At 36.3% G+C, this 25,258-nt stretch overlaps 1 protein-coding gene across 10 annotated transcripts in view; it reads right to left on the bottom strand.

Annotated features, from left to right (window-relative positions):
- The window catches only part of LOC142084967 (formin-binding protein 1-like), an 81,468-nt gene that overhangs the window by 23,676 nt on the left and 32,534 nt on the right, over positions 1-25,258 (bottom strand). For all 10 annotated transcript variants that reach the window (XM_075156319.1, XM_075156320.1, XM_075156316.1 and 7 more), the window contains one exon: positions 5,018-5,133. In XM_075156319.1, the coding sequence (XP_075012420.1) occupies positions 5,018-5,133 (116 nt within the window). The remainder of the gene's footprint in view (positions 1-5,017; positions 5,134-25,258) is intronic.

Genomic DNA, 25,258 nt, shown 5'->3' with positions numbered 1-25,258 from the left:
CTTTCTCCTAGTAAAAGTCCGTTTCATTAGTCAGTCTTGTCTACCTTAAGGTCACAGGAACATGCAGTTTTGAGACACTGTGTGATCAGGCTTTAAGGTTCAGTAACAGCACAAAGTACAATAATCAAAGTCAGTAAATATGAAACAACAAGCAAATGCAGAATTTAAAGTTCAAAGAAAAAGCCAGTGTTCATGGGAACAATGAAGCATAAACAGCTTTTCCAACAAATGAAAACCAACACTTAGAAAAAACAGAGAAATTAGATTTAAATATTTGAAAAAATGCAGCCAGTTAACACTTTAAGGGGGCATAATGTTCTTTAACATTAACGTAGGCCTAATCCTCAGGATCCAAATACAGATCTGGACTAGTTTAAAAGAAAACTGCAGAAGTAATTGCAGACCATCAGAACTGAACCAAATCTACGGGATAAATTGCTCTATATTTCCATAGAAAAGTGTAGATTGATGACACTTTAATCCTCTGGAAGTACAATTTAGACTTTTTCTACCACACTCTGTCTTACAGCCATCTGGAAGCAGATTTCATACAGGACTAACCACACCCCATTGTGCTGCTCTTGTAATTTTATCAACATCTCTTCTCAGTATAAATTGGTCTCACATCAACACCAGTGAGATACCAGCCTGGGCTATATTACTCATTTTTAAGAGAAGTAATACCTCAGTCACATAGCCAGAAGTTTCAAAAAGCACCCTAGTTAATAAATTAAAATTTATAGTCACGTACATAAAACACCTACAAAAAATTTTACAGACATTTGTACAAAAATTGTGTTTATCTAACTCAAAAGTAAGTCTTTTTCAGTCAATTAATATAAAACGTAAAGAACGGGAACAGCATCATCAATATGGTAGAATTTGTATTAAGGTAGCATCTGCTTATACTAAACCTCTACAGCCTCTACATCATATTACAAACGAGCCTGGGAACAAATTTTGAAGTCTGCTTTCATAGGTTACTAAAAAAACCACAGTAAGTACTTAAAGGCATTTCATATTTATACATAAAGTAATACTTTCAATAGGGTTCAGATGGCTTCAATGATTGCATATCAATATTATGGACTGGGTGAAAACAGTTATAATGAACTATATTTAGTAACATGTCATTAGAAAAAGTTTTAACTGAAGAGATGAATCTTAAAAAATAGTAACATGGAATTTGAGTTTACAAAGCTGAATATCCTTGGAACCGTTAAGAATTCATAAGTTTTGGCTTGCAGAAACATCAATATAAAAAAAAAAACCTGCTACATCCATATTTATAAAATAATCAACAGCGTGAATTCTCAGCTCCAATCAAAGGAAGAGAGATTTGAGAAATGAACACATATGGTCATAATTTGTGTCCCCCATTTCACATTTGAGCTTAAACCCATTTTAAATAATGTTTCCAAGATTCTGCATATAAAAATGTGATAACTATATCTCAATTTGACTAAACATATGCATATATTAATATTGTATTTAGGAAAAAAAAACACTTATACACAATAGTATGCAGAAGGAACATGAAAAATACATTTGCTCAGATTAACTAGACATCTCCAGAGATCAGAACGTACAAATTTTAAGGGAAACACTCAAATAGTTCAAGGACAATCATCGCTATTTTCTTTAAACAGACAATAGAGAAGCTGACCAAATTCAGAAATCTTACTCCACATGGTAAATTTCATCTGTAACTGCAGGTATAACTTGTATTAGTGCCTAACATCACAGGAAGTGGGACTCCTCTGTCTTCTCAAGTGTCATAATGCTTCAGACAGAACAAAAAGGGAGTGAACCTCCAGAATTATTTTGTGTGTGATGATGTGGAAGTAAACAAAACAGACCTTCACCTCACCCCTTTTAAGCAACAATGCTGATCAAAAACAGCATCTGAGAATTCAATTACAAAACTGAGCCAAAAGCCCAGTGATTTGACACATACTAAATCCATTTTTTTCCAATTATAAAATAAGAACAAATTAAAGTCATATAATTAATATGAAATCTGTTAATCTGCAATGTATACTGCAATATATTTGTCCTGATTCACATCCCTGTAACTCATTAACAGCCTATAATAACCTTCACAATCCTTGGGGTACCACAATACATTAGTTGAGACGTAAGCTACACAAAACTTAACATTTTCCTTTAAGTTAGCTCAAAAAAAAGAAATTATAGTTGCTTTTCTTTACAACAAAGTATATTGCAGACAAAGACAAGACAAACTCTCTGGACAGTTTTTTTCTCCGTAGACATTTGAGGATTCCTCAACGGTTTCAGTTTTTCTTATACTTTTTCTCAGTATCAAGAACTGCCTATCAAAGAAGAATAGCAAGGAATGATTTGCAAGCTAAAAACAGCATTTGGACATTCTCACAAGTTATAATTTCTGGAATTACTCAGTGACCATAACTGCAATAACTGCATACAGTAAGAATATAGTGAGTTCACTCAAACAGTTCCTCATATGCTGTACATGCATCACTTGTCATCTCCTAGAAGACTCGGAACAGCTGTTGCACCTGGGAAAGTCTCATCACTAAGTTGTGACAGTATTAAAAAAAAAAAAACTTTCTCAAAATGCAAGGGTATACACAAAGTGAATATGAATTTCTGCCAGGACACGGACTCTAATTTGTGACAACTGTTATGAAAAAGTCACTCAAGTTTTCATCCTTGGGTTTAAGTCTATGAGAATAAGATCCATCAACAATCTCAACAGAACGTTCAAGGCCCACACTGAAACCAAGACAGAAAAAAAAATACCACCAATACATCACTAGCATTATCTCCCTCCTTAAACTTGTTTTTTCTTGGTCTCCCATCCACGTTCTAAGAGAGCTGTAGAACTACCAAGAGGTGACCACTCACCATACTGTTTATACATCTACTAATCAAGGGCATAATAAATCTCAGTTATAAAGTTCATTATGAAGAGATTCTCAACACACTATTTTTCAGATTGTATTTCATTACAAAAGGAAAAAACAATGATAAACTAGAAATTTCTATCAGAGAGATTAATATCTATCTTACAGGCCATATGCTGCCAGCATTAAAATTCATCAGAACCATAGTCTGTCCCCAAGATCTACTCTCAGAACTTCTCAGGAGCAGGCTACAGGATGGCTAACTCTTCTGGAGGTGAAAATTTTGCTTGACCTCAATCTCCCCTGGGGCCTCATGACCGTTTTACGTTGTTAAAAACAGTGAGTGTCCTCAAGAGCAATGATGGCTGAAATCAAGTTGTTATCACAAGACAATTCACTACTAACAATCAGTTCTGCCCCAAGGAACAGACAGGCAAGAATATCTAAGAGTGGCTTCACGAACTGGTCTACTGGCAGAAAATCAGTCACCCTCTCATGTGTGTGCTGTCCAGACCTTTGTTGGCAGGAAGTGCATGCATGCACTGTACAACACAAATGCAGCAAGACCTGTGCTTCCCAAAACTGTCATACTTACGGCACATGGACAGTCAGTCCAGTCATCTGACAGGAAAGGGTGCTCAAGATACTCTTTCCTTTTTGAAAAACACTTTGAGAAAAATCAATAGTTTTACCCAAAAGAGTAAAATGCTGAACAGAGAAGATTTCCTATTTTTAGTCAAATCCTGAAGTAATAATGTGGTGTCTCATCTTGCCAGCTGTGGAATGAACCTTTAAATATAATTAAGCAAAACAGCATTTGTTCACACCCTTTAAGGAAAAGATCTGGATAGACCCATGCAAATAAAACACATTTCCGTTTTTAAACAGACAACTAAAACCAAATCAAAACTGGGTTGTGAACTGGTGCTGTGCATGCTTCAAACTTTCCTTTACCTCCTGAAGTTCTTCTATGCCAGCTTTGGAAAAGTGGTATTTATTTCCTTCCTTTTAAGAAAAACATTCCTTCAGTAAAGTAATGGGGTATTATGTTAGGTGAATAGTCACAACTGGATCAAAAGAAACTGAAAGAAATCAAAAAGGAAATGAGCAGCCTAGACAGAGAACATCCATACCCTCAGCTGTGAACTTCATTACTGCATTTATGAGGAAGGATTCCTCAACTCTGTATCTGGTGACAATCTAGTTTGCCAATGATGAGGCGATGGAAGACACCACAGGAGAGAAGCTGCTATCAGTTTCAGTTTGACAAGGGCTAGGCAGCAGCTTCAGCTGAATCCCCAAAAGAATTCAAGACAGCAAAGATAACGGTGAAGGCCAAGTTCACAGGAATGTCTTATTTTAAATCTTGTTCTTCAAGCACTGAGTGCACCTTTTAATAAAAATCAATCCTACTTTCTTCTGAAGAACGTGCTTCTCTGCCATTTTATTGCTGCTACTCTTCTGTATGATCCTTGTACAATCCCTGAAGGGAAATTCCTACTGGACCTAAAAGATGTTTCACTTGGCACCAATATAAAGTAAACTGGAGAGGTAAGACAAAGGGTGGTTGGGTTACAGTCTCACCCAAAGGAACAAGACCAGCTTCGGAAAGGGTACACTCTGAGGACAGGAAGATCTGCTGCTTTCTCAAGTTTTACTCAATAATTTCAATCAGATTTCTTAGCACAATGTAGTGTAGCTCTTGCCAATTCAACATGAGAAATTAATTAGTAGCAAAGGCTTGAAGCTGGTTGAACACACACACAAAAATGTAGATATGGATAATGTACTTTGCAACAAACATGCTGATAGTCAGTGGAAAAATATTACTATAGTTTTGTTTTGAATCTTAAAATTTAAGTCTTAAACCTTTTTAGTTCAAAGATTTGAAGGGTGGATGGGAAGACAGCGAGGGAAGAAGCAAGCAAGGAAGTGAACACCCTAAGATAATTTTCTGTTTTGGACTGGTAAAGAAAAACTTGTCTGTCATGAAAAGAACTATGATCTAATTCACTCTGTAAATGAAAAATGGTCATTAATCACAACATTACATACTTGCCCATCATCTAACACAGCTATTTTAAGTAACTGTTAAGATTCCTTTAAAAAGAAAAAGAAAAAATCCTTACCTCAGTTGTTTTGCATAGTTTTGCTCAATTTCTATCCTTTCTTTTACAAATTTTGCATATTTCTCCAAGAAGTCAATGCCCCACTGTGTATGCTTGTCCAAGTTATCAAACTGATCCTTTAAAAACAAAAGGAAACAAAAATACCCAGAATTAGTTAAGAATCACAGCAGCACCAGAAACGACATATTATTTATTTATGAGTTGTGCTGTCAGAGAATGCTTCCTACTTAGATGGAAGTTATTCAAGTTATAAACCAGTCGTGTATAAAAAAATATATATACCAGCCATATACCAGAACATATGCTGTATGTGCAGGCACAGATCTACCTCTTTCTGTAAAAACAATTCTAAATACTTGCATTTTAAGTTGTATGCAGTCTTTGATTACTTTCACAATGCAAATATGTCTTTTTTTTTTTCCTCCTAAAAATCCTTTAATTCAAAAGTGGATCTTTTCCACCAAGATAACGAAGACATAACCAAAGATCAGTATTAGGTAAACAAGAGACTGTTCAAAAAACATGTGTTGGCAGTTTTAAAACACAAGAAATTGTAATTTCATTGGATACAAAAAATTACTTCCACTCTTACAATTACCTACTGAAAGAAAAATAATATAAATTATATCTGCATGACTAAGTTGGGTGTAGTCTGCATAAGAAAAATATTTATTAAAGCAAATCTATACACACAGTTCACGATCAGCTCTAGCAAGAGATTCCAAAAAAAGCAAACCTGTCCTTAGCCATTAAGAAAGTTATAGCAAAGCAAAGGCACAAAACAAAGAAAAGAAACAGTCAAAAATAAATCACACATCCAAAAAAAGTTGGGTTTTTTTTAATACATTAAATCATCTTCAAAACCAATCCTTCACTGTATTCTGTACTGATCAAGAGGGAGGACACACTAATCAGGACAAGTTGAAAATTCAAAAAACAAATGGAAATATGGGGGTTAGGAATTAGGCAGGAATGAATAAAGATACAAAATACAGCCTAGCAAATATTTTTAGTCTACCACATATTTGTATTTTATGCTAAAAAATCTGCCACAGTCGAGGATTTTCAGCTTACGACAGCAGTTACAGTAAATTTTTCTTAACAGTTACTTAATAATCCAAAAAGACAACCAACTGCAACATCAAAGTTTGTGTCCTATATATGCTAAATTCAAATACACTTCACGGTAAATTTAAAAAATAAGAAGTAGAAAAAGAAAAAATAGTTAAAGAAAGCATTTAAAGGCAAAGTTTATTTAACTTACACAAAAAACTGTGAGGGGTGTTTATCAGAAGCTGTGTCTTGCAGATTCCGTAACTTGCCTGAACCTAATGAATTATGTTGACTTTTAGTATTAGCAATTTAAGTTCAATTTCAACATGCAGTAGGATGATCTGAAGTTAAAGCAAAAAATGCCATAAAATGCTGGAGGGCTTGAGACTCAAGGAAAATGTATTCACTAAAAGAGATTCCAAGACAACACAACACAACTAACAAGAATAATAAAGAACAACATAACGGGATTAAGGTTGCTCTCAAATAGTGCCTTGCGGCTCTTAGTATCCTACTCCATGGACTAACAACCATGGCCATTAGTGCCTTGAACACTTCAATCCAATGGCATACAAGTACTGCCAACCAAAAGCTCCCATCCTGTTCCACTACCAGCCACGTGGCTCCTGCCTCTGCATCATTCTCCACCCCGAACACAACCACTTTCCCTGATCTGTTTCACCATCTGTTTTCATACAAACAGCCAAGAGACAGGAGAGGGACTACAGACAAGATTTTAATATACTTGGGAAACCATGGCCTGTATCTGATATTGTTCTGATGCGCCCACTTTACACCAATTGGACATTTCTACACTAAATATCTTTTGTCAAATAAAGTGACATTCCTGCTATTGTTTTCAGAAAAGTTGCACACGCATTGTTTGTGTGTGGGAAGAGGGAGACGGTTACCATACTGTAGTGTCAAACCACTGTTGCATATATGCATAAAAATACATCATCAATCTCAAGAAGCCTTTCTTTTTTATATTCCACTCATTTTTGTAATTACTCAGGCAACATTAACCTGGCATCCAAAAGAAGTTTCCAAAAGGTGCTTTTGACATGGAGCCAACATCCAATACCATTAAGAACAACTGACTTCCTGCAGTGCACAGCAGAACAAAGTCTTTGCTGTCCTACTTAGGCTCTTTAGTCCACAAAGCTCTTGTTTGCTGCTAAGGTTTCATTAGCATTAGGGGACACCACATTACTTTGTTTCCAAACATGTAACCAGAGAGGATGGTTTTCCAAATATTTTGTTCAAACAAAAAAGGACTCCATGGGTCAAAATTAACTCTCTGCTACTAATATGAAACTAGAATGGAAAAAAGTGAGTACATTTGACATGCTATTCTCCCCTTATGCTTTACAAGAAGTATTTAATCACTGACCGAGTGCCAAAAACTCTTCCTTTCCTCAATTCCTCTTCTTCACCTGATTCTAGAAACAGTATCCTCTGTGCAAGACAGCTTTGTAGGATTATCCCATAGCCCCTCAAGGGAAGAAAGAATTTGTTCCCTCCCCATACATGGAACATGCATAGAACATACACAGAACAACCTGAATGGAGTAAATCCCGTGTAAGAAAAAAATGAACACCCATTAGCTATCCTCACCACTCTGCGGACCTTTACATTAGTCCAGTTCCTCTACCATTATTGACATCTATGAAACTATTCATGGATGCATCCATGATCTCCTAGATAAGGAATGGAAATCCTAATTTAGTGGGCCATTAGTCCACATTTACTGGAATTAAAAAAGAAAGTAGTACTACATTCCCACTCTTCTGAAGAGTGAGACAGCTTCACAACGTCAACTTGTTCACTGCCATTTTTGGTCAGCAATTATATTATGCACTATCTTAGAATGAAGCATACAGTGTGAAGGATAAAAAATACTTCCAAGAAGTGCCAAAACATTTTTTGAAAACTGGCTTTTGAATGACCAAAGTTAGATGCCTAAGGAAAAAAGAAAAGTCTAAAGATGATTTGTAGATTTATATTCAAAATAAAAACACTATAATAAACTCTTACATAAACATTGATTCCTTGGATTAAATTGGACATACTGACGATGTCTCTTAAGTTCTCTATAAAAGTCATGTATGTACTGTAGAACAGAGCTCTCAACAGATAAAGAAAATATATTAAGCAAACGCATCAGCTTCACAATTTTCCAAATTCTCTATAAACAATAAACCAGTGAATGAAAGTCCACAGTCACAAAAATCACCTTACATTGTTCAATAATGACACCAAGATAAATGAGCAAAAGACAAAGGCAACATCAGTGAATAAGCACAAAGGAATGGCCTTTTCAGAAAGGCTTCTAGAGGTGAGTCACAAATTTACTCTTGGTCCCTTCAACTTCTCTCCAGAAGCATCCATGTTTGAGCTCTGGGCCTCGATCAAGCAAAAAGTTTCCTTTTCATCCAGGAACACAAGCAGAAAATCTTCCACATTGCTACAAAGCAAATCAAATTAATGCACTGAGATACAAGCCAAGCCAAGTGATATCTTGAATGGAAAAAAAAAGCGCAAAAATCAGGCAATACTGTACAGAGAAGAAAATGGACCAAATAGTTGCAATAAAATTTAAGCCTGGAATTTCAAAATAAATATATCAGTGTATTAATTTGGCTGGCTCCTTTATAAGAAATGTGAAAATTGCATTAACTAAAGATCAGCAAAAGGCAATTAAAAAAAAAAAAAGAGCACATCCTACAATATCTGGCTATCTACTACCTTGATAGCAAAGTATGTTCTCAACAATGTTGCAAGGCAAATATATATTGCTGTTTGTCTAGTAACTCCCCCACATCCCTTAGCAGCTGAGCAGGCAATTTTTGTAAAAATATTTATTAGAACTGCAGCTGACTATTACTAAACTGATTAATATCAGCTAAGGGATGATGGCCCTAAGTAGAAACTGCCCACTCAAAAGCTGGAATGTAGTCCAAAGTCTCTACGTTATAAACAAACAAATCTGACACTTCACAAAAAGTTTGCAGTAGGTCAATATAGACTATTCCCAAAGAAATGTTACCTCCCTAAATTCTACTTCCAGATTATTTACTGGAACCACAGATCAATGTTATGAATACTTATCAGGTATTTGCAGATACCAGGAAGCTTTACAATAATAGCGAAGCATCAAAGTAAGGAGCCAAGCTGAATCAAATCTGCACCAAAGACAAAACAGCCTTTCCTGGGTTAAACTCAAGATTTGCTCCCCCCTCGTACAGACACCTGTTTTTTTCCCCCAAACAAGCCTCAAGAACTATTAAAAACATGGAGGATCTCTTCAGAGGGATAAGCATGGAGGGAATGCTACAGCACAAATACCGAAACTTTTAGTCTTCCTGAAGCTATCAGTAGCTAGTCCAGACACTGTTTTATACGGGAGTTTCAAATAAAAGGCATTAAACCAGATTCAGATTTTTAAAGGGTTAACGTTCCCAGCTTTCATCAACTTTGGAAAGCATTTCTACTTGCATTAGAAGCTAGGATTGTGGTATCAAATTCTGTAAAAAAGGTTTCCATTTTGCTAAATTATTCCTTTACAATAAACTCTAGTTTACTGTGTCGACATCAAATTGCTGATTAGTCTCCATTTCACTGACCTCTATTTTGATGATCTCCAGACAACACAGTTGAAAGTCTTAAGAATCATATCAAACAGAACTACATCAACTTACAAGTTTAAGTAATTAATTACTATAATTAATTAAATCTGCAAATCTTTAAAATATTTTAATAAAATATTTTATTTGAAATCATGACACTTTGCATTAATTATGCTACCATAATTTTATTTTCTTTTGACTCAATTGTACATCATTATTTCCATACTTTTATCTGACCACAATTTTAGTCTGCAGTTACCCAAGTGATCTTATCTGCAGTTTTGAAGCATTGGCATAAGATAAGCTTTTTTCCCAATTCTTTGTTTTCCAGCCTGCATAGCTTGGCCAGTCTAAACTTCCAATCCAGTGGGTGGGAGATTAAAAGCTCAATCCCATATTTTGCTCTCTAAATTCTCAACACTTATGCAGTCCAGTATAAGGAAATACATACTATGCTCTAACAAGATTCCACGAAGAAAGTGTTCAGAGCACAGAAAAGCAGGAATGAGGTCTTGTTCAGGGAAAAAAACCAAAACATTTGGCATCTAAAAAGTCCCAGTGCATTTGTGGATAGAAATGTTGTATTCTATTATCACTTTAGGAAAAGCAACAAATTACTTAACCACACAACTGCAAGTCCACAGTAAGACAACTGAGAAAATGTGGCTGATTATATAACTCAACATTGATCATAGCAGTTCTTGTTTACTCAATTTAAAGTCCATGAGGTTTCTCAAATGAACTTGAATTATGGATAAATTTAAATGATAGGTTAAATTCTGCATAATGTCCTTCCCGCATCAGCAGTACTGCAGAAAACAAAAAGACCCAACTCTATTCAAGAAGTTAAATATTTTAAGTTACAAAATATTATAAAGCAACTACTTCACATATTAAGATTCTATCAAACTCTTCTCCTGAAATATCTGAAGTGTTTCTGTGAAACATTTTTTAAAATAAAGATCAAGGCCTTGAATTAAGTTCAAACGATTCAACATTTTACACGAATGAGATGATTCCAGGTAAATTTTTTTTTTTTTAAATAACTTGCAGTGTTTGTGCAAAGAACTACTTGATGTGCTACATTAAAAATTATGGGAGCCATAATCGGACATAAATGTATTAATGAGTAGTTACCAGCATAGTATAGTATGTCTTTCCCTATTTGTCTTCAGGACAAATTAGATTATAAAATTGTATTTTAATTAGAGTATGTTACACTAATCTATTTCTGAGAATACATTTCAGTTTTTCTGATCTTTGAAACCTCTTCAGTGCCTAATTGTTTTTGTTTTCTGCTTTTGTCTCTATCTTTATGCATTCCTGCTTCCTTTTCTATCTTAGGATAATAGCTATTCTATTTTACTGTCTGAACTAATTACCACTTCTCTCTCTTCCTGCCTGCTTGTTTTTATAATTACCAATTTGGTTTTCTGGTCTTTCTCTTTTTCTTGCAACTGCAATGTGCTTCTTCCTAACAGGCAGACAAGAACTGCTTCCAGCTAAACAGTAGTTTATTTTTTTTAAACATCCTGTTAGTTTTACATCTAAAAAACTAACAAAGAGCTGTTTCTATACCAAGAACAAAATAGAAAGTGTCCTGCTTTTCTGCTTTCTACGAGTTCTGGATTAAGAACTAAGCTGCAAAGTTCCTCTCTGAAAACAATCTATGTATTAAAGTTAAGAGAGTGGAAAAAATGTGGCTGTGAGCAAACTTAAAGGCTAAGCATTTTATAGACAAGAAGATTAGTATCAATGAGAAAGTTCAGAGCAGCAACACCAAAAGCCATAGCTACACTGGAAATAAAGCAGAGGCACTCAGAGATTACGATAAAAAAAAAAAGTCACAGGTGCATATACATAAACTCAACAGTACTTTGCATTTTAATTTCATACTAAAACAAAAGTTCAGTATAGACTGTACAGGCAGGATAGTATGAATAAAATCTAATAGTCTTTTGGAGACAAGAAAAGGAAAAATAATTCCTAAAAAGAACTTCTGAAAAAAATTTGTTAGCTAACCTTCAGGACAAGCTATTTTGCTTGCAAAAATTAAGATACTGGTGTTAACAGTAACTGTTATGTTGCAGCTTGAAAATATTGAAGTGAAAAACTCTGCTAGAAATGCAGACTTGAATGGCTTAATAGGCAAAAGGAAAACAATGGGCATCAAAAAATTACTTTTAGCTGTATGAAAGACTACTTTGCTCTAAGGAATAAAGAATTAATAAATTCATAGCATGAACACAGTATGAAAAATCCATTTGCCTGTTTAACTTTTGTATGTATTCTTAAAAAGCAATACCTCTGTCAACTTTGATTTTAAAGTCAATTTCTATGATTAGAGAAATGTTTGCATGATAAAGTGAGCCAACAACTCGAAAGTGGTACTGAACCGCTGGAGATCTAGCCATGCTGTAAGATAACATACACATATAGCAAGTCAGATTTCTAAAGTGAACCAGGGGATCAGGCCCAGCCAGCACGGGTTCATGGAAGGCAGGTCCTGCTTGACCAACCTGATCTCCTTCTGTGACCAGGTGACCCGCCTAGTGGATGAGGGAAAGGCTGTGGATGTGGTCTACCTGGACTTCAGTAAAGCCTTTGACACTGTCTCCCACGGCATTCTCCTAGAGAAGCTGGCAGCTCACGGCTTAGACAAGTGCACTCTTCGCTGGGTAAAAAACTGGCTGGATGGCTGAGCCCAGAGAGTTGTGGTCAACGGAGTTAAATCCAGTTGGCAGCCGGTCACGAGCGGTGTTCCCCAGGGCTCAGTACTGGGGCTGGTCTCGTTCAATATCTTTATCAATGATCTGGATGAGGGGATCAAGTGCTCCCTCAGTAAGTCTGCAGACGACACCAAGCTGGGCAGCAGTGTTGATCTGCTCGAGGGTAGGAAGGCTCTGCAGAGGGACCTGGACAGGCTGGATCGATGGGCCGAGGCCAACTGTATGAGGTTCAACAAGGCCAAGTGCCGGGTCCTGCACTTCGGCCACAACAACCCCACGCAATGCTACAGGCTTGGGGAAGAGCGGCTGGAAAGCTGCCCAGAGGAAAAGGACCTGGGGGTGCTGGTTGACAGCCGGCTGAACATGAGCCGGCAGTGTGCCCAGGTGGCCAAGAAGGCCAATGGCATCCTGGCCTGTATCAGAAATAGTGTGGCCAGCAGGAGCAGGGAGGTGATCGTGCCCCTGTACTCGGCACTGGTGAGGCCGCACCTCAAATACTGTGTTCAGTTTTGGGCCCCTCACTACAAGAAGGACATGGAGGTCCAGAGGAGGGCAACGAAGCTGGTGAAGGGCCTGGAGCACAAGTCTTATGAGGAACGGCTGAGGGAACTGGGGCTGTTTAGCCTGGAGAAGAGGAGGCTGAGGGGAGACCTCATTGCGCTCTACAACTACCTGAAAGGAGATTGTAGCGAGGTGGGTGTTGGTCTCCTCTGCCAAGTAACTAGCGATAGGATGAGAGGAAATGGCCTCAAGTTGCGCCAAGGGAGGTTTAGGCTGGACATTAGGAAAAATTTCTTTACTGAAAGAGCGGTCAGGCCTTGGAACAGGCTGCCCAGGGAAGTGGTTGAGTCACCATCCCTGGAAGTATTTAAAAGACGTGTAGATGAGGCGCTTAGGGACATGGTTTAGTGGGCATGGTAGTGTTGGGTTGACGGTTGGACTTGATGATCTTAGAGGTCTTTTCCAACCTTAATGATTCTATGATTCTATAAACAGAGAGCCACAACCGAGGAAGAAAAATACAAAGTCTATGCTTTTCTCTTTAAAGATCTCCTCAGACCAGCAGCAAAGGAACTGCTTTGGAAACTTTTGATGGGAAGTCAGGTCTGGCAGGAGGGGATGTCTTGTTTGGCAGCTAACAACTTCATAGGTGTGACAGACACATTTATTTTCCAGGAAAGGACAGGAATTTACCACAGAGAGAAAAGGAGTAGAAACATTTGTGACTGCTTTTGGAATGAGCAGCCAGAACCACAACAGAATCAAGTTCTGCATCTGGAGATAAGCAGAGCAGTTGAAAGACATTAGAGACTGGCATTAGAGATTACAGCTGCGCGCTGCAGTTCACCCATGCTGCTGAATGTATTAGTTGGACTAATGATTAGATTTTAACAGCATTAGTTTTCTACCAGCAGAGCAAATTGATTGAAACAGTTCCCAGCTGGAATGCTAAACACCAATGTTAAGACAAGAAAGGAAAGGAATGTGCTGCCACAGAGGGTATCTCAACAACCACTCCTATTTGTCCAGCTTATGAATCACCTGCAGAATTCTTCAATTAATGGATAGGCACCTTCATATGAACTAAAACAGTGTATTTACCTCACTGTATCAGGATGCAAACTTAAGTAAAGAAAAATTCAATTCTTCACAAGTTTACCTATGGGTCTGCTTTCTGTTTCTCTCAGGGGACTCCCACCGTCTTCCCTTGGCAGGCTCACTGCCTGCCTCACTCTGCAGAGAGTGCAGTTTCCTAAATGCACAGTCTCCTCCTCCTCCTCTTCAGGAAATTCTACCAACACAGTGCGTAGTAGCCAGAACATGGTTACAGGCATTCTTCCTCTCTGCTACCCATCACAGCCTCTTCACATTGTGCTTGTCAATGAACAACCAGGGTTATTCATTGTGGGTATGTATCAGCTTTAATTTAACATCTTTACCAACAAGAGGTAAGATACTCTGTCCCAAGCAAACAGAACGGAATTCCTTACCACCACCACTTGAGAAAAATATAAACACATACACATATAAAGCAGGTATCCCTAACCATACACCCCTGCTTGTAGAATACAAGCATACATAAAACATTTACCAGGAAATCCTACTTTGAAAACTGGATCAGATAGCTTTCAAGATCACTTAGCTTTCAAATAGCCCTTTAATCTCATTAAACTTTTAATTGGAAAGAAATTTGTTTAAATAAACAACTTCTGATTAAAATAACCAGATTTTTTTCGCATATGCTCTTTATAAAGTTCTTTAAAATACTTGAGTCCTATTTGCATTTGAACCAAAGCTCAATTCTGAAACAGTAATTATCCACTTAGTTCTACTTTAAGCTTAATTCCTACTTAAACACACATCAGACCATGTCCACACAGCTCTGTCCAAGACAACAGCAGATCACAAATCATGTAAGTACGTTTTCAAGCATTATTCGATTAAAATAGTTGCCACTTTAACACAGAGACAGCACTACACTTGCCTTGTATATACAAAGGACATAATTATGTCCATTCCCCCAAACACCAAGAAATCTTATTTTCACTGTAGCCAAGCCAGAAAGCACGCGCTTCCCGAGTCTTCTGAGTGGTTGAATGCTGTTAATAAACAGACAGAAGCATAAGTATATTTTAGCCCTGGTTAGGTCATTTGCAAAAAGAGCCAGGAAGACTTCAAGTTTAACCATAAATTAAGTAAGTGTGATATGATGCATCACAGTAAAAAAAAATTACTGTTTGTACAATGCTTAGAGATGCTCTTGCTCATTATAAGAAATACCTGGGGAAAATCCCATCTTTACAGCACTGGAATAACACATAGGATAAAGCAGCAGAGCTATACATCAATGAAGCAGCAGAATGCTGATTTCACTGTATGACCAACAGCCATGCGAAGCCTCACGTGAAGCAGAAGTTCTGTACAAAACCAGCACATGTACTGCATGACTAACAGTCTGCAGAAAATCTGCAAGAACAAAGTATCTGGCTTGGAAAACAATGCTGCAAGATTTTTATTTTTGAAAAATTGTGTAAAAAATCATTTTGTTCTTCAGTTAGAAAAGATTATTACATGGTTTGACACTCAATGTACAAGGTGAATATTTTAGTGTATGACTAAGCAATCCATTGGTGAAACTATTGAAAACTTTAAAAACTTTTACATGCATCTCTACAAATTATAGATACTCCCACAGTATTATTAAAAATGCATCCACAGGAGATCGAATGAGCAAGCAGCCCTGACACTTTCCAGTTCTTGCATATGTGACTTAACAATCTATTTTTGCATTCTCAAGGATCTGTTTTCTAAAAACTTGTAGAAACAGGAAAGAGATCTTACGTACTGCCAACTTCTTCAGAGAAGGGTTAAGTTCCTGCTCTGGCCAATCTGGCATAGCATCTAACAAGCAGAGCATGCACTGCTTTTTTCCTCTCCACAAACTACTGCAGTAAACTTAGAATACTGTCCTCAAGAAAAGAAGGGAGTGGTATCAATGTTACAAAGCGAAATGGTTGCCTGAGAGTAGGGGGTTATTACCCTGGAGGTATAATGACAAGGGGAAAGGTACAGAGGAAACAATAGGGGAAAACTAAAGGTTTTGCAAATGGAGTATTATTACAGAACATCTAGATGCCCTACATCACAAATTCAGAAGAAAACAAGTTCCACCAGCTTTGCTGCTTATTCTGTTGCAATGAGCCTGCATCCAGTGCTTTGCAGGACACAGTCATTGCTTATCAAGTTACATCTCCATCCTTTACACGTACATGCACAACTCTGTACATGTACTGTATTACAGTATGTCCAGTTGCACCACCATGAAACGCAGCTTACACTGCACTATTAGTGAAAGTTTTACTGAACTGAAATGTGACGTAAGTAAAATAACTATTAGTTTGCATATAACTTAGAGTCTATACTATAGACTATACTATAGTTCAGAGCTATAACAGAGTTATAGCTCTGAATTCGCCAAGATGGCTGTGATAGCAAGCGATACAAATTTAAAAAAAGGAAGTACTTTCTGCCAGCTGGAGGAGGTGAAAAAGAAGGGAGCGTATCAACTACCCTGTCATCCAACTATCGCTTCCTTGTATTTATCTGCTCTGCTATTAAGTAGACCATTCTGAGGATACCATTCTTAACTGACTTAAAAACCATAAAGTGTTTAACAAGCAGGGTGCACAAATACCATGCAGAAGAGTCAATTTGGTGTGTTTCACATTTAAAGATGCACATTCAAGCCTTAACCCAGTGGAATAAGTAGAAAGCAAAAAACCTATTTGGTATGGGTTGAATCATATTGTTTATCATTCTGACAATTAGGACAAACATAGTATAAAAATAACTATACAGAATCCAAGCACTGAGTATCAGCAGCACAACTTCACCGTTTCAACACACAGAGAGCAAGGTATATCCCTTATAACTTTCCTCATACATATTTAATAAAGGTGCGTGTTATTTAGAATATTAAACTCAAGTCAACAGTTCCTTAAAGTATCTTTCATGGCATTATTTCTAAACAGTAATTGGAATAAACAATGAACTCATAAAATAAAACTTATAGCACAGGAATAAAACAAACACATCCTGGTGTTAACTTTTAGATCACTTCTCACAGTAGATGTAATTAAAATACCCAGTAAACCTACAACAACTTGGTACTGAAATAACACATATTGGGTCTTTTGGTAAATGTGAATCTTTTACCTTTAAACACAGACATAGAGATCCAGACAGAATCTCCTTATTTAGCATAGCTCTGATAAGCTGGTTCAACTACTCTCACTATTCCTAATGCAGGTACACTGTAATACAGTGAATGCAACTGGAATAGAAGAAGATATTTCCTAATGCTATTATCAGCTCCCATCAGATAGATTTAAGATGAAGGCATGTACCTTACATTTGTTGCTACTGGTATTCAAAAGATACAACTGTACTATACAGATTGTCAACAAATATTTGCTCTTCTAAATCACTCAGAGTCAGATACCCATACACAGGTATTCTGATCAGCTCTTCAATTTTATTGGACTGAATCATTAGCCTTTTATTGTTTAGGAAAGGTTGCAAATATTAACAGAATTAATCAGCACAGATTTTTCTGAGCACACTCACTTCCTATTAAATGGGAGCAGACACTGTTCAATACTTCAGAAGATCAGAGATCACTGGGGACTGGTGAGGTAAACAGTTACGGAACAGTCTGTTAACTGATTCACCATATACTGTTTGGTTTTGTCAACTCAATAGACTAGGGGATTTTTCTGTAAAAAGTCCTACTCTAAGGTGAACTTTTCTTTTCAGTATCACCTGTGAATATTTTAGTGTTCAAGAGAAACAATATACAAGCCACATCTTTTCCCCTTCATGAGTATCTTGCAAACAACAGTAAATACTTTTCAAACTTGATTTTAAAACCAGATCCATATACTTAACAGGAAAGTTACATGGCAGTAAATTAGAGCCTTCCTATCTTCTTTGGAACACTATTTCAGATAAAGATAACACCCTGGGGAAAAAACAACAAACAAACAAACCAACCCACCAACAACAACAAAAAAATCCAAGCCCACAAAAATCATCCTCTATTCACAATGGAATCTACTGCACTCGTTTTTAAAGCAAAATTCGTAGTAACGTTAACATAACTGAATAAAGAATTTAAACTAAAACCAGATGTTACTACTGGCATCTTCAAAACAATGGAATTTTTCAAGGTTTTGTGATTCAGATAACTTAACATTAAAATGTAACATGATCCTGCTGTGTGTCAGTTTATCTCAGAGTTTTTAAGATATGAGCCTAGAAATACACAGTAAGGTCCTCTTATACTTCACCATAGACTTTAGAATCATAACCTGTACTGTAAGAATAACACTAAAATTACTCATAAAACATTTTTTTCTAGTAGAAATGTACTTTCTTTGCAAGATCAAATAATACAAACACACACTGTTCCCCTTCCAGTTTAACAAGGAATTTTTTCTTCCCCAATACCTTAAATTACAAGGGAAATTATCAGAGTGATGCAATTTAACCATAAGCATGTGCACTTCCATTAGAAAAGTTACATTTTTAAAAAGGTAAAAAAAACCTATTAGAGCATATTTGGACATTGAAGTTGCCTACACAAAAGCTGACTACAAACTTCACTGTACTGGAAAAAAACCCCACATTTTTAAACTGTCATAGCTATGTTTCTCATTCTTTCCAAAACATATACAAAGCCCAAACTCAAAACAGCTCAATTTCATACAGTTTCTGTAATCTGTCTTCGCAACTACATCAGTATTACAATGACAATGGGCTCCATAAATATATTCCACACCACTACAGGAGTTCAGTATTGAAAGCAAGCAAATCTATGGCATGATCAGTGCAAATATTTCTGAAGCACAACAAATAGCACCCGTGTTCAGGACAGCAGCAAACATGGAACAACAAGGTCGCATCTGGCAACACTGACACCAGACTGCATCCATTTCTTTTTGAAGAGTCAATCAAACAGCCAATGTAGAAATTAAAAGGTACTTCAGTAGGAACCTACCTTCTGCAGTTATTTCCTTCCTGACCTAACTAATAAAAATACAAGGGTATTCACACTGAAATACAGTGGAGATCAGAAAGGTATACATAAACAAGCATGAAATCTAGGTACTTTATCTGTGACTGAAACAGAAGCGTCTTGGCCACTTTTTCCCCTCTCATAATTTCTCAGGATCAGTTTTTAATTATCTTCTTCTAATCTAATTTTTTCACCTTCTGTGCATCTTTTAATTCCTTCTTTAAGCCTCTTTTGCACAATTTACCCTACTGACATAACTTCACTGTTTACTCAATAGGCAGATACCAAGAACCTTCTCTCTGCCCTAATCAAGAAATACTCTGGGAAACCAACTTAACAGCAACATTTTAAGCACTGTGTTAATTCTATACTCCACTACATTTGTTCTACTTGCATTTTAAAGTCATGGTGAGATACAATATACTAATATCTTAATAATAATACTTTTAACTAAGCCTATATAAAGTGTTTTGATTGATACAGAGTTTTGTTGCTCATGAATACTGCAAACATCTCACATCAAGGATTCCAAACTCAAAAATAAACTAAAATGTTAATTAAAATGTTTTTCACCATGCTGCAAAATAGTTTTCCCCATTTCAACAAACAACTGGAGAGATTACACAATCACACTTACCACCACATCTGCATAGTCATCCCTGATTTCTGAATTTGTGTATCTTAGAAACAACTCTATTCATTTTTACAACTGTAATGTGCAAACTAATAATAGCTTTTTTGCAATGAAACAGATGTAATAGGTAAAGAACTCAAACGGAAACAAGTAGATTCCCAGTAACTACAGCAGGATACTGAATAGCAATAAAACTGGGCCACAAAATCGATAAATGCACAACTAGTACACAAATACTGAGGTGAAATCAGGCATATAAAATCCTGAAGAAAATACTGAACAAAGATGTTTTTCTCAAAATGTAAGTTAGGATTCCTAATATGAATGTAGGGTAACAGCATACCAAATGTAATTCAAATAAACTACTTGCAGTTGAAAGAGTAAACTGTTTCTAGCCCGATGAATGTAACTGGATGAGCCGTACTACCCTCTGTGTCAGCTAGTATTAAACACAGCTTTACTGGAAATGTCTTTTCATATACTGTCCTTAAGGTTTAAAGCCAAAAGATAAACTCATAAACTGCACATTTAAGCACTATATAAAACACATCTACCCTTGTTTCCACGCAAAAATGTTAAAGCAATGACGGCTTCTGAAAAGTGTTCTTCATATGGCAATACTGATTATTAACGACTGCTGAAATATTAGCATAAAAGCCTTCGGTAACACCTTTTTAAGATGTTGCAGATGTTTTATACCATGTAACAGAGATGATAAACCACAGCTCATACAAAGCCCAGAAGAAAACTGCACATATCGGAAAGCATGCTGTACCCCAAAAGAAGACCTTCCTATACATAACTTTACATAACTGGTACTTCTTCATTGTTAACTTGCCATGCTAACTCTTTATTCTTCTACTTTCCTCATAAAATAGAAGTTAATACTAAGCAGAAGACAGAAACTAATGCTGTTGAAGCAACTGAATGTATTGTAACTCTAAAGAGATAAAAGATTATGAATAAAAATAACTTAAGAAGATAGTCTAAACAAACTAAAAATAGAGCAAGTAAATTGTTAGGAACTTCCAGCAAATGAAGACAAAAAGAAACTGTTTTCATGAAAAAGAAAAGCAGAATCTCATGGCAAAAAACTGCTTAATATGCTAGGGTACCATTTCCTGATACAAACTTACTATTGCATTAGCTTGTTCAGTGGCAGAGAATGTTGAAAGATAAAGGATCCAACTTCAAGCAAAGCCTCAAACCCTTTATTTATTACAGGTATATATAGATTTTTATTTAGATTTTTCAAGTGCCCTTATCAGCGCTTTACAAAATATAATAACATCTCAAAAAAAGAAAAAAAAAAAGATTTATTGCAATAAGGTTAAACTCCACACTGCACTACTTTGAGATAATTGAAATCAACTGGAAATAAATGAAAAATTTGCAAAGTGCCCTTGAAGAAATGCTCTAAAACTCACCACCTGAAATTACAGATATGGAAAGATGTAAGGCATTTTTGCTATGTGCGTGCAGCTGACTGGACAATTTGCGTACTTAAAGAACAAAAATCCCTTTACAACACATGAAACATTGTTTTGCATTGATTGCTTTAGGATGGATGAAGCCAGCAAGTGCTCCGTCTTTCCTTTGTATTTCATTATCATGACCAATAACAAGACAAAAATTTACAGAAGTTTAAAAATATGCATCCCTCATTCCTTAATGTTTAACGAACAAAATATATAACCAGAACTGAAGAGAAAGTATTCAACAACAGACATACGGTGAAATTAATTACTTAAAAGTCACCTATAAATCCACTGAAATTATTAACAAGTTTGAGGGTACACTGGATTGAGTAAGAGAAATTAACAACCTAAGAAAGGATAGGAAGAAATGATATTATGAAAAGCTATGCCATCTTCCCAACAGAGTAACTGGTACCATTCCTAAAAATATCACAGGCAACAACCAAACAACTGTCAGATTAACTTGGAGATATAGGACCATGATCCTCTTCCCACGAATGAACAGAAGTCAGCAAAAAAATTAAGCCTCTTTTCCAATGACCTAAGGAAGAAAAAGCAGTCCTGAAAGCCACAAGCTTCAGGTTTGACTTACGGTCTGATTATGTCTGCATGATAAAAGTTTGAAATGCTAAGTACAAAGTACTACAAATAGTCTATCAAGATCATAAGCAACATTTACATATAAGGTCTCTGTTAGAAATTCACTGTTCTCAGTTTCCCAGCATCTAATATAGATAAACAAATAGCAGTACTCCCACATAAGGTCTGTATAAAGGTGAAACAACAGCTCTCCTTTCAGAATTAAAACTCAAGATTGAAACTTGTGTTTGAAGCACTGATATTCCATTGTATCTCATTACTGAAAAAAGCATGAATGCTGGCCATTCAGTACTATCACCTTCGGTTGATTACATAGTTTCTCAAAAATTGCAAGGCATTTCATACAAATGATGTCAAGATGTATTCGTAACACAGCTCACAACTACAGCCTTGCAGTATAAACCAGACAGAACATGGAAAAATGTTTTATCTAAGAATCACTAAGCATAAATACCACTGGCATCTCATCTTTAAGACTTTGTTTTAAACCTCTAAGAAAATTACTTCAGGTCAACTATTGAAATTTCAGTGAAACTAAATGACATCCCCTCAGAACCAAAGTAATTGAAAGTCACTGGGTGCTAAGCCATCCGCACAAAGAGCAGCTAGCATACACAGCCTGTCATTGTTTTTGTTTGCATCTACTAAGGTTTTAACATACAGAGCCAATTCCCGGTTTTACAAGACTCCAATTCCAATACACTGATCGGACGTTTCTTCCGGTAAAAACTTTTTAGTTACACACAACTTCTCCTACCTCACTATTTCCATCTCAGGGATGCAGAAGATAAAACTGAAACTCGGGGAATCACACTTGTATCTCTCAAGTGCTAGGCTAGTTGCTAGGAACTGCAACATTGTTCCTGGAAAGAGATAATCATTAGACACCCTAGCACCAGTACCAAAGTAAAAATGTTTCTTAAAAAGCCATTTTAGAAAGAAGTTGCCCTTGTTATTAGAGAGAGATCAGCAGGAAAAAACTACTCAGTATTAATGGTGTCTCAAACTCAGGGACATAGATAAAAAAATCTACGTAATACTTCAGCAGGAATGAGAACACGACAAGGAACACAAAAGGCCTCGCAGCTTTTACAAAACAAAGAAGCAATCAAGCTAAACCAAAACAAATAACCCACAACCCCTATTTCCTTAGTCTGAACCTAAAGACTTAATCAGACCACCACACCTCTTGCTACAGGAATAAATATTTGAGTATCATGCCAAAGAGTCAGGATACCTCAAAAATTGCTTGGCTTGCCTCACATGGTGACATTTCTATTCAAGTTTCATGGAACTGTACAGTCTACATTCCCCTCACATTACTTATGAAAAATCCCAGGCATTTGGATTTTCCCGGTAAGTTACTATTTATTTTCAAGAAACTAATTTTTCTTCTTTTAAACATGCCATCTTCTTAGATACAAGACTAACCAGATATTGCAGTCTGATTTTTCCCATTTTATTGCAACATGCTGAAGAACCTTTCAACAAAAGTTCATCCTTTTCTTCCCCTCCTCCAGATAAATTTGTAACACCTTCTTGACCATATTGCACAGATCTCAAATGTCATCATCTACTGTTTAGCAAATTCACCAGGTAATAAAAAATGTAACTGAAACAAAACTTTTAATTAATTAGATTAATTCTAGATCATTTGAGAGTGAAATTTTCACCATTCATAAATCCAAGTACTAACCTATGTCCTTGTTCTACTAAACCCCAGTTTACAGCAGTCAAAGCTCATAAGCCTGAAAAGAGATCCCAGTAAATTAAATAATTAAAGAAAATAACAAAACATCAGTAATTTTTTATGATTTAAATAATGCAGCACAGCATCTACAATCTACAGGTAGAGTCAGGAAGCTTAGATGCAAAGTGGTAACTCTGGATATACTGCACATTTTACCACATAAACACATTGGAGGGGCTGGACAGCATGAAAAATAGAAGACTGTCCTGTAAGATTACCTTGAAGAATGCATTAGTACTGCAATATCACTAGAGGATCTGCAGATTTAATCAGCTTTGCAACTACCCCCTCTCTTAAAAAAAAAAAAAAGTTCCTGGTATACAATACTTACTCTCAAGCACATTAATGTTTCACTGATCCTTTGAGACCTTTGCTCATTAAATAACAACTATTGGTAAAATTAAATATATAGACAAGTATCTGCACTGTTAGGATCTAAATAAAAGTAGATCTAAGGGGGATGAGGGAACCCATACTTGACTCTTCAGAATAAAACTGTTTTATCATCAGTCCTCATTAATAAACCTTCATACAGTTTTCCATTTATTAATCATGAATTTAAACTTATTTTCAGAGAAAAACTAAAATAAAACATGTTTCATTAAAATCCAGATAATGCGTATCATCGCTCATCAGCTACTGCACTGTATTGCTTTGTACCTTTTATAAACTAGGGTCTTAACCTTTAACTTTTCTTTCACCTGAGCATTTGACTTTTTTCCTGAATCTCAAATTTACGTTCTATCCTAAGACTTGTTAACAAGTTCTACATGATTTTTTGAAAATCAGGCTCTTTCTAACCATTCCAATAGCTGCAATCTTTATCCATTCTTTATCCATCTCATTTCTCAATTACAGCAACATCCTCTTCATTTCACTCGCATACGTTTCTTGAGTGTTACCTCTCCCTGTTTCTTTGCATCCTTCTCTACTGCATCAAACATTAGCCTCTAACCTTACTTTCAAGGGCATTGCTGGCTGATCCCAGTTGACTATACCAAAGGATTACTGTTTGCTTTTCATGAGACTCCAACACTCCCTTGTACATTTCAACAAGTATTTCCCGCGTTCTCTTAAGTTGCTTATGTGTTTATCCCCTGCAAACATGACAAAGGTCCACCCCATTGCTACCCTTTGCTTGCAAGGCTTACCAAAAGAAACAGTTAAGATGCTGCAGTTGAGATCACTGCCCATCATGCTGAACAATATTTGCTTTTGCACAACTCTATCATTTGGCATGATCAATAAATGACCCATCTTCTGCTGGAATTGAAAGTTAACTGAATTGGGGATGGTCTTTATATTCCGTGTTTGTGTAGAATGCAGCACAACACAAGCCTGCTATGTGACTAATGGTTCTAGGCACTAAATAAATACAAACATAAAACCTACTCCAACTATTGATTACAGATGTCAAATACCCTAAATATTCCTCTAATTGTGACTGACTTCATATAAATAGGGGAAAAAATTGCAGGAAAATTGTATGTCATAACAGATAGCTAAAACAGGAACAATTTATCCACTCATTACAGGGGGAAAAAAAAGTGTTGGGTATTAGAAACATTACAATTTCTTCTACCAGAATATTCCTCTACTGCAGAGAAAGCTAACTGTATCGTAGCACAGATACTGTCTTCATACATATCAATTATTTTCCTACTCACGGCCACAAGAAAACCCAATGCCACCTAGAGCAAATGCTTATTTGAAAACAGTATTAGAAAAGTAAAACATTATTTACCTTCTTTGAAAGAAATGAAGCATCTGGAGGAAAAATAAAGTGTACA

The sequence above is a fragment of the Calonectris borealis genome, chromosome 8, assembly GCF_964195595.1.
Source record: "Calonectris borealis chromosome 8, bCalBor7.hap1.2, whole genome shotgun sequence".
Classification (NCBI taxonomy): domain Eukaryota; kingdom Metazoa; phylum Chordata; class Aves; order Procellariiformes; family Procellariidae; genus Calonectris; species Calonectris borealis.
Note: the sequence above shows the minus strand (reverse complement) of the source record. Positions and strands in the feature narration are given on the sequence as shown.